The sequence below is a fragment of the Triticum urartu genome, chromosome 4 (assembly GCF_003073215.2).
Source record: "Triticum urartu cultivar G1812 chromosome 4, Tu2.1, whole genome shotgun sequence".
Taxonomy (NCBI): Eukaryota; Viridiplantae; Streptophyta; class Magnoliopsida; order Poales; family Poaceae; genus Triticum; species Triticum urartu.
This window is the reverse complement of record NC_053025.1, coordinates 546690226-546701092: the sequence shown is the minus strand read 5'-3', so window position 1 is coordinate 546701092 and position 10867 is coordinate 546690226. Positions and strand designations below refer to the sequence as shown.

The 10867-nt window shown below is 46.2% G+C and overlaps 1 protein-coding gene across 1 annotated transcript; it reads right to left on the bottom strand.

The window, feature by feature from the left end:
• Positions 1-2402: 2402 nt before the first annotated feature.
• Positions 2403-9047, bottom strand: LOC125552571 (calcium-transporting ATPase 10, plasma membrane-type-like). The gene is made up of 7 exons (XM_048716173.1): positions 8444-9047; positions 6818-6872; positions 4781-6732; positions 4536-4694; positions 4068-4239; positions 3320-3618; positions 2403-2987 (listed from the first exon to the last, which is right to left on the bottom strand). Exons 1-7 carry the CDS (start codon positions 8618-8620, stop codon positions 2739-2741), a joined length of 3063 nt encoding a protein of 1020 aa, XP_048572130.1. The 5' UTR covers positions 8621-9047; the 3' UTR covers positions 2403-2738.
• Between the last annotated feature and the right edge of the window lie 1820 nt (positions 9048-10867).

The following is a 10867-nucleotide window of genomic DNA, read 5'->3' as shown; positions in this document are numbered from 1 at the left end:
CTCTTTATAACGTTGTTAGTTGCAAGTGAAGATTGAAGTTTGTTCCTTGTTGGAACATGGAGATGTTGTTCCTTGTTGGAACATGTTTTACTTGTTGGGATATCACAATATATCTTATTTAATTAATGCATCTATATACTTGGTAAAGGGTGGAAGGCTCGGCCTTATGCCTGGTGTTTTGTTCCACTCTTGCCGCCCTAGTTTCCGTCATATCGGTGTTATGTTCCCAGATTTTGCGTTCCTTATGCGGTTGGGTTATAATGGGAACCCCTTGACAGTTCGCTTTGAATAAAACTCCTCCAGCAAGGCCCAACCTTGGTTTTACCATTTGCCACCTAGCCTTTTTCCCTTGGGAGTCGCGCATCCCGAGGGTTATCTTTATTTTAAACCCCCGGGCCAGTGCTTGTCTAAGTGTTGGTCCAACCAGAGCACCGTGCGGGGCCGTCCCTTGGCAACTTGGGTTACGTTGGCTCCCGTACGCTTAGCTTATCCGGTGTGCCCTGAGAACGAGATATGTGCAGCTCCTATCGGGATTTGTCGGCACAGCGGGTGGTCTTGCTGGACTTGTTTTACCATTGTCGAGGATGTCTTGTAACCGGGATTTTGAGTCTGATCGGGTCTTCCCGCTAGAAGGAATATCCTTCGTTGACCGTGAGAGCTTGTGATGGGCTAAGTTGGGACACCCCTGCAGGGATTTGAACTTTCGAAAGCCGTGCCCGCGGTTATGGGCAGATGGGAATTTGTTAACGTCCGGTTGTAGAAAACCCGAAGTTGACCTTAATTAAAATGCATCAACCGCGTGTGTAACCGTGATGGTCTCTTTCCGGCGGAGTCCGGAAAGTGAACACGGTGTTGGAGTTATGCTTGACGTAGGTTGTTCTAGGATCAGTTCTTGATCATACTTTTATCGACCGTGCTTTGCCTTCTCTTCTCGCTCTCATTTGCGTATGTTAGCCACCATATATGCTAGTCGCTTGCTGCAGCTCCACCTCATACCGTTACCTTACCCATAAGCTTAAATAGTCTTGATCGCGAGGGTGCAAGATTGCTGAGTCCCCGTGGCTCACAGATACTTCCAAAACCAGCTTGCAGGTGCCGATGTAACCGTGCAGATGACGCAACCAAGCTCAAGGAGGAGCTCGATGAAGATCTTGTCCTTTGTGTTGTTTCGTACTAGTTGATCGGCAGTGGAGCCCAGTTGGGGTCGATCGGGGACCGTGTCGCATTTGGGGTTCTTCTTTTATTTTGGTTCCGTAGTCGGACCTTGATTGTATTTGAATGATGTAATGCTTTATTCATGTATTGTGTGAATTGGCGATTGTAAGCCATCTATGTATCTCTTTCCCTTATGTATTACATGGGTTGTGTGAAGATTACCTCACTTGCGACATTGCTTTCAATGCGGTTATGCCTCTAAGTCGTGCTTCGACACGTGGGAGATATAGCCGCATCAAGGGCGTTACACTGGCATGGGTGTCAGCCGCTGGCTGTGTGCCGGCGAGAAACCTATTCATTTCGGAGGTTGGCCGTGTTGCCGGCCGCTGGCTGTGTTGCCGATGAAAAAACTATTCATTTTGTAGGCTGGCTCTATTGTCGGCCGCTGGCTGTGTTGCCGACGAGGACGTGGAGACGGTTGTGTTGCCGGCGTGAACTAGGGCCGCTGGCATGAACTAGGACGTGGTTTATTCTAAAATTTGGGTTTAAAAAGGGAGACGGACAGAATGCGTCCATGCATTAGACGCACGGCCACCGCATCCTAGAAATGGTTCAGACACGACCTCATTGCCCGCCCCAAACGAATAGAATCTAAGTCAAACGGACCTCAAGGTCGTGCGCTGGAGTTGCCCTTACTGCCTTTGCTCGGCTGTCTTGTGCCTGGCTGGCAGCCGGTAAAACACACACAAAAAAAAACAGGTCGGCAGCTATTGGCTGACGCTGTTGGAATTTTATCTATCCCAAGTGGCCGCTGCTTCCTGCCGCCTTGTGCTTGTGCTTGTGCGGCAGTAGGAGTTGTTGTGGTACACACGATGCTTGCCTTGACTGGTCAAAAACATTTGGTACGGGCGCCGGGCGACAGCAGTGATGGAAGCAAGCTGCCTCTGTGTCAATCGCCTGTGATGCGGAGATAAGGCTGGGCGCCAAAAGAAGCTAACCGCCAATCCCCCTATGCTGCTGCACAAGCACCCACACTGTTCTGTTGTGTACTGTATCTGCTCAATGCTTACGACGGTGGCATTTGGATTGCAACAGATCCCTGGTCAAAGTGGCAACTTCCAAAGAATCACGCTTCAGTGTCAGTCACACCGGACAAGAAGAATGATTGAGATTTTCATCAAAAAATTTGGAGCTAAATTTCTGGCACTGGACGTCAAACAGGCACAAAGATGGCAAAAAGGAACAGATGTCTCAAGTACTTTAGGTTGGTGCAAGCTTATATCAAATGATGCATATACAATTTCAAGTTCCAACATAAACAACATGAAAAAAGAACTATCAAGGGTCTATTAAAGCACTTTTGAAGAATCGAGCCCACAGTCTTGGCTCATCCTCTAAAGATCAAATGCAAAAGAAAAAGAAGGCCATAGACTCAATTCACCTAGATAAATAAAACGGATTAATAACAGCAGAAAGAAGAGTTTCTTATGCTCACGACAGCGCCCAAACTGCGTTGGCATCGCCGTCAGCCTGTAGTCCTACCACCTCACTTCAGTTCCTGACTGCAAATTAGCTGGCGTCTCCTACTGAGAACCCACCGGGAAGAGCTTGACTATCGCGGCGATGGGCATGCCTATGAAGCCGATGACAATGCAGGAGAACCACTCCCTGAGCGACAGAGGGGTGGTGTTCGCAAAGTCGCCAAGGAACTGTACTATGATGATCTGGAATACGACCGTGCTGCCGAGCACCGCGACAAACACGTTGTTGTCTAGAATGCCTTTGAATACATTTATCCTCTCCATCTCTCTGGAGCTCACCTCGTTGAACACCTGCATAACGAAAACTTCAGCTCATTTTCGCACACTGTCACCCAGAAAAACTAGTATGGTTCTTTTTTTCATTCAAAATTATTATTTGGTAATGAAGTCGTCAGACTTTGTTGCCTTGGTAAGTGTTCATAGTTTGCCATATTATGATAGTGACAGAGAAGCATTATAGTCCTATTAATAAGGATGCATTCATTGTATTTCTTATATTTAGTATTTTTGCTGAAACCAGTGCCTGGTTGATAAATAAATGGCATTATTGGAGCGGGGAACAGTGAAATCCTAAAAGACTCTTTCGCAGAAATCAAATGAATGCAATAGAAACTTCGACTTACCTGGCAGAACACAAAGCAATTGAAGATGAGCGTGTTCAGGACTAGATCGGAATTATCACCCTTAAGTTCAAACAACGTCTTTCCTTCGGTCTGCAGATACCAAATTACAAAGAACTGGTAGATTGCCTGTCCCATGATGTTCCTCCACATAATGTTGCTAATGAAGTTTCCTTTCCTTCCAACGGGAGTCCTCTTCATCAGTTCATCGTTTGGAGGTTCTGTGGCCAATGCCAATGCTCCGAGTGTGTCCATGATCATATTGACCCACAGCAACTGAACAGCAGTGAGGGGAGCACTCCCTGAATTGACAAGTAGAAGTATGAAAAACAGTGAAATGCACCTCACAAAATAAACTATGGAACTAAAAATTTGCTACATTAATATAGTTTCCAGGTGTAGCTTATCTTAATACTGTCTTAAAGGAATATTTGTATCACAATTTATGAGTTAAAAACTTGAAAAAAAACATGTAGCAGTTAGTTCCATCAGGAGTTGGTTTATGATAATAATTGGAGCATGAACCAGCACTAAAGGTAACATACAAAATGACTGATTAGAATTCAACTGTAGAATGTTATTTTATTTTTTACAGAATCAAGCTGATGCGGTAAAACCCCTCCCTTTAATCAAATGAACTGATTTAGTGTTCAGTTCTTGAAGGTTATTCAATTTTTACAGAAATCAGCCTATGTTCTTTCTTTACAGGTTATTGCCAGCTTAAATGAGCGCATCAAAGTTTCAGGTATACCTGTCAAGCAGGCTGACGAGAAGTTCACAACGAGGGCAACCACGTTGACTGTCAGTTGAAACTGCACAAACTTCTGAATGTTGATGTACACAGATCGACCCCATTTGGCAACTGTGACTATGGTGGAGAAGTTGTCATCAAGAATGATGACATCGGCACTCTCTTTCGCAACCTTCAAACAGATAGCAAAATGAGGCATACTGGAACTAAATAAGGAATGGCTTGAGTGGACAAGTAATTGACTGTGCAAATCATGATGTACAAGGCCTTATAGATGCTGCAGTGGCATAATGATAGATCATAAACATGCTGACACACTACTAGGTAGTAGTAATTACATTGGAAGACACTCAATGAGTCATAGCTAGGCATGTCAAAGAATTTTATAGTATTTTATATATTAAATTGACATGACTATTTTTCCCCATACAAGAGATAATATTAATAATTTTTGCTCTGTGAAAATACCTCAGTTCCAGCAATGCCCATCGCAAGTCCAATATCAGCCTCATGAAGTGCAGGTGCATCATTTGTCCCGTCACCAGTCACCGCAACAACTTCTTCATGTGTAGTCCGGAGATTCTTCACTAAGGTGTGCTTGTCAAGTGGTGAAGACCTAGCCATTACCTGATATGATACATATAACAACAGTATGTTGACAAATGAAATCCAGAAATGATAGGCAAGATAAATGGCAACAGCAGTAAACATACCTGTATCTTTGGTATCAATTTGAACATTTCTTCTGCACTCTTAGTTCTAAAATCTGGGCCTTCAATGGCAAGACCACCTTCAGTCAGAATGCCACATTCCCGGGCAATTGCCTTTGCTGTGTTAATGTTGTCGCCTGTGACCATCCTGACAGTAATACCGGCTGACCTGCAGATGGCGACGGATTCCTTCACACCCGGGCGCACTGGGTCTTTAATCCCAACAATGCCAATGCATGTGTACCCCTCTTCAGGAATCGCATCATTAGCTGAGAACCCTTCTGCAACTTCAATGTAAGCAAGGCACAGAGTGCGAAGTGCCTCATTTGCAAAGCTCTCGATCGTGGCATTCAAGTGAGCAATAGTTGCACTGTCAAGGGGGACGGCATTGCCTTGATCATTCAGGTACTTGCTGCAAGATGCCAATATGATCTCTGATGCACCTTTGCAGTGAGCACGGAATGCGCCCCCTGGCAGCTGGATGACCACTCCCATTCTCTTTTTCGCTGAGTTAAATGGCTCGACTTTGAGGAGGGTGGTTGCTTTTCGCACTGCCTGGAAATCTCCACCGAGTGACAGGCCAAGCTCTAGAATTGCTGTCTCTGTTGGTGTGCCCAGTATTTCGCGTTTGCCATCCTGGTTGATGACAACATCGCCACCAGTGTTGTTAAATATGGACTGCGAGAGCATTGTCATGACAGAATCCGGTAGCTCAGAGAATAAGCTCTTGGTGTTTGAAGATTTATCCACTTCTTTAATTTTGCCACAGATGCAAGCCTTGACGACAGTCATGTGATTCGTTGTGAGTGTGCCAGTCTTGTCGCTGCAAATGGAGGTTGCTGAGCCCATGGTCTCACAGGCTGCCAGGTGTCGGACAAGTGCCTTGTCATTCATCATCTTCTTCATGGCAAAAGCAAGGCTCAAGGTCACGGCGAGCGGTAAGCCTTCAGGAACTGCTACGACAACAATGGTAACAGCAATAGCAAAGAACTCAAGCAGCTCCAGTGCATCATCTCCACTCCAACTCAAGTACGAGCCATCCATGATCTTGCGTCGGAACAGGCTTTCAGTGAGCACTGCAAATGTGACAACAGCAAAGACGAGGCCTATTTTGCCAATGATGGTTGCAACGCCGTTCAGCTTGACCTGCAATGGCGTCTCATCATCCCCTCCTTCACTGAGGGTGGCCATGAGTTTACCCCATTGAGTCCTCATGCCGACTGTTGTCACAAGCATCTTGCAAGAACCATCCTGCACTTTAGTTCCTGACAAAAGGAATGGGTTCTCGGCATTGACAGCAACTGGTTCACTCTCCCCAGTCAGGCTTGATTCATTAATCAGCAATGAGAATCCTGATACGAACAAACCGTCAGCTGGTACTTGATCACCAATGGAAAGGTGCACAATGTCACCAACGAGAAGCTCGTATATCGAGAGCTTCTGCCGGTACCCACTCCGGGTGACCTGCACCGTGATCTTCTTCTTCTCCTTGTCAAGGTCCTTGAACTGCAGGGATTGCCGGTAGTCGCTTGTCGCAGTGACAAACACAACCAGAAGAATACTAGCCACGATGCCGAGGCCATCATGCGCGCCCTTGGGCCACCCCTCGGTGGCAATGCCGACGACAAGCGAGAAGAAGGCACATGCAGCAAGGATCATGAGTGTCATGTCCTGGAGCGCCTCCCAGACAAAGACCCAGAAGCTGCGGGCCTCCGTCTCGGCGAATTTGTTGATGCCAAAGATCTCCTGCCGGGATGCAAGCTTGTCCTTGGATGTGCTGACGCCATCCGACTCTGAGGTAGACACCTTTGATAAGAGGCCCTCAGTGCCGCCATGTGCTTTCAACTTCTTGATGTCGTGGCTCTCGACAACAGAGCTCAGTTCCTCAGCACAGATGCCATAGCCTGCTGCCTTGACAGCAGCAGGGACTGTGTACTCGCTCTGGGGAGCGAGACCTGTGAAATTGTGTTGGTGGTAAGATTGACTGGTTGAAATCCAGAAGGAAAGGGATAATTATTGTACGCTCTGGTATCATCATACCATGGATGAACTGAAGCGCAGCCTTTGAAACAAGCACAGCAACACGCAGCTTCTCCTGAAATAGGTATTGGTGTGGAGTCAGTCTCAAGAATAACAACTGTTCTCAGATTGCTTGAAGCTGAACATGGCATACAGATGTACTCCCTCCGTTTCTAATTATAAGATGTTTTAGATATTGCAATATGGACTACATACGGATTAAAATGAGTAAATAAACACACTAAAACGCTTCTAGATGCATGCGAATCTGAGAAAATAGATAGAGAAAAGCTAAAACATTTTATATCTAGGAACGGAGGGAGTAGTAAAAAGCACCAGAGAGAAATGACAGTTGCAGCAGCTATAACTAGAATCCACTTGTTTATTGAAGGGCAACTTTGTTGGTTTATAACTTTATATTCACAGGAGTTGCAGCAGCAAAAAAACAACTCCACCAGATCTTCTATATCTAAATAGCTAGCCCCCACTAACATATTTCTCTCAACATGCAAGCACGCCACATCATCAAGCAACATGCATGGCAAAAGGCCCACCACAACATGCATTCATGCACATGAAAATGTCCACCTCAACATGTAAACATATATTAGATATTTTACAATACATTAATCAAACACAATAAAGCATATGGATTTGCAATTTTAGTTTTCGTAGTATCACTATTCACGTTCCATAGAAATCACATATCATCGAAATGTATTGCAAATATTCCCGCAACAACGTGCGGGGTATCATCTAGTATTTAAAAAGACGACAACCCGTGGTCAGACCATCAGAGAAGACCAAAAATATAGGATTGTGTTCTTCTAGAATAAAATAATCCATAATGGAGATTCCCTTTTTTAACAAAAAAGATCCGCTAGAAGCATCCACGTCACGCAATGCTGCGTTTTTCACAAGGCTCTAGGCCTACTTCATTCATCTGATAATTGTTCTAGCAAATGGCAAAAATCAACTATGGCAAGTTAGATACACTACATAGAAATCCAGAAGTATATAGTGCAGGAAAAGTAGTAACTTTTGGTTATATTTTACTACATACGGTATCTTGATTTTCTTAACAACAGGCCTATTCTGAAACTTTTGACATACGTGCATTAATGACAGTGATATAATTTCACTCTAAACAACACAGAATAATAATTACAGACTCGCTCCAAACAGATGCGTCGAACAACTATAGGTGCATTGCAGATCAAGATCTGTGTATATTATTTGCCATTGCCCTCTCAGATGTCTAGTGTCATGGCCTAACTAATGTTTGCTTTTTGGGACGAACCTCTGCATCACAATTTTCTGATAAGAAGGTATATGCTCTACTACCAACTATGGCCTGTGCAGCCTGCGCTTTCTATGCGTGCCAACCAAAGGTTGGGGGAAACGCCTGACAATGGCAGGCGCGAGCGACCGCGACAGAAAACAATACATGAGAGATGCAAAAGGGCGAATTAAATTGATTCTCTTCTAGAGTTCTTGGTTCTCCAACCAAAAACTAATTCTCCGTTCCAGAGTTCTTGGGTCTCCCTTTCGCAAATAAAAAGAAAGAGTTCTTGGTTCTCCGGCGAAATTACTACCGTAGATGGAAATCGAGGACGGGGAGGCGTATGTATGTGCGTGCGTGCGTACCTGGTTGGTCCGCTTCATGGCGGCGGCCTCGGAGCGCTTGCCGAGGTTGGCGGTGAAGCGGAAGCGGCGCTTGGGGTTCTTGACGACGCCGACGACCTTGCGCCATCGGCCCAGCGCCTCGTGGGACGAGTGCTTGGGCTTGACGCCCCCGAAGTTCTCGTTGAGGTAGCTCTCCATGGCGGGCGTCCCTGCTTGCTCTCCCTGTCAAACCAACCAAGGAAGCCCTCTCCGATCTCCCACCACCACCACCAGCTCCGCCGTGCCTATATATTAGCACGCGGCTCCTCGCACCGGCATTTTCCGGGAAGGAAGCGCGTGGGGGGCCGTCGTTGACGCGTCGTGGGTACGTGGGTCCGACTCCGGTGCTGCCTCGACGGGCGATACTTTCATGGAAGTGGCGGTATTCTGTCCTTGGGGGTGGCCGATTTCATGGAAGGTGACGAGTTTTTTAGGTAGGAGCGGTGGTGGATCCGAGCGAGGGAGGAAGAGGGGAGGCGCGACGTGTGGGAGCGAGCGAGGGGAAGGGAATTAAGCGGGTGGTGCTTCCTTGCTTTGCTCTGGTTTGGGGAAAGGAGCGTGGATTCAGGGGTCAAACGGAACGGGTCTCCGGGCCGATGAACGCTGCATGTCTGTCTCTCCGCGTCTGGGCCATGATTGTTGCGGGAAATTTACGGTGGGTTCGGCGAGTGGGACGGGAAAGCAGGGGAGACGGGGACAGTGCTGTTCACGGAGTGAGCCTGTGGCGGAACCACGCGCATGCTCTTCAAGTTCTGCTTTTCACCAAACAATTTAACAATTTCTTTTTTTTTGTTTGCGGGAAAATTTAACAACTCCTTGATTGTATTTTTTCTAGAAGCGTCCAGTCTATTTATCAAACATCGTGACAGTACAAAGAACATGAAATAAAAAAAATCAAATCCATGTTCGTAAACTACCTGACAAGGGCAACAAGCGCCGGAGCGAGCCACAGAGCATAGATAGTCAGGAAGTAGTCGTATCAAGACCCCAAAGGACCACACGAGAGCAACAACCGTCGTCGATGAAGAAAAGCATAGATCGAATGGGTCCAACCCGTGGGCACATGAACGCAGACGAACGAAGATTGACAAGGATGAGTATGCAGATGAAATGGCGATAATGCAGGCGGTCCTTGGAGACCTGGAGCGTGCAGAAAGAGCATTTTCTTTAATTTCAAGGGATTGATCAATGGTCACCGAGTGTTGAATCGGAACAGGGCACAAGGGCATTTCATGTTAATGGGTGACTACTTTACCCATATGCCGTATTTGCACACAATTTTCGCCGACCCTTTTAGATTCGGGGAAATGTGTTTGATGGTCTTTGCAATGGTGTCCAGGCCTACGATGCTAATTCATCTTGAAGAAGGATGTCATAGGAAGAACTGGATTCTCTGGTGCACGGTTGCACTACGGATGCTTGCATATGCCATGGCCACAAATTCAGCGGTCGAGTACCTCCGGAAGTCTAAGAGCATGTACGAAGACTCAATGGTCAGATTTGCTATTGCAGTCAGAGTGTCTGGACCTCGGTACTTGAGAGAACCAATTGTTACAGACACCGAAAGGCTCATGACACTCTCGGAAATAAGAGGATGGTCATCGGATCTCTTGATTGCATGCACTTCAGATGGAAGAACTGCCCATATGCTCTACAATGGCAACATCAGGGCCATGTTAAGAAGCTCACCATCATTCTTGAAGCTGTTGCATCACAGGACCTCTGGATTTGGCAATCTTTCTTTGGCATGTCTGTTTCTCGCAATGACATCAATATATTGCAGCGGTCTCCATTGTTTGCTAGGTTGACAGAAGGACAAACTCCTCCGTGCAAATATATTGTCAATGGGCATGACTAATACGTGGCTAGTACCTGGTTGACAGTATCTACCCTCTATGGGTGACTTTCGTCGAGACCATCTCTGTGTTAGTCGGTCAGGAAAAAGCTCACTTTGCCAAAGGACGAGAAGAAGCTAGAAATGATGTGGATAGGGCATTTCGAGTACCCCAAGTCTGTTTTGCAGTTGTTTGAGGAACTGTAAAAATATGGGATCCAGAGACCTTGTAGGGGTGATGACATGTCGTGTTACCATGCACAACATGATCATGGAGGATGAGGGTGAAGATCCTATTGAGGGTCTGGAATTTGAGAACATGGGTGATCTTATCCAACTTCCACATCAGAATTCAATCATATTTGATAGGTTTGTCCAATTAAATCAACAAATTCGGCATCGAGCAACTCATGAGCAGCTTAAGTTTTGGCGTTCAAGATGCCATGAGTGCGCGGGCTGGGACGGAAAAGGAGCGGAGACACAAACAGTGCCTTCGGTGGCGTTTGTGGTCGCACAACACATGTGTTTTAGTTCCAAGTAAAAAAACAAACTGGGGGTATCCTCAAAGTGGA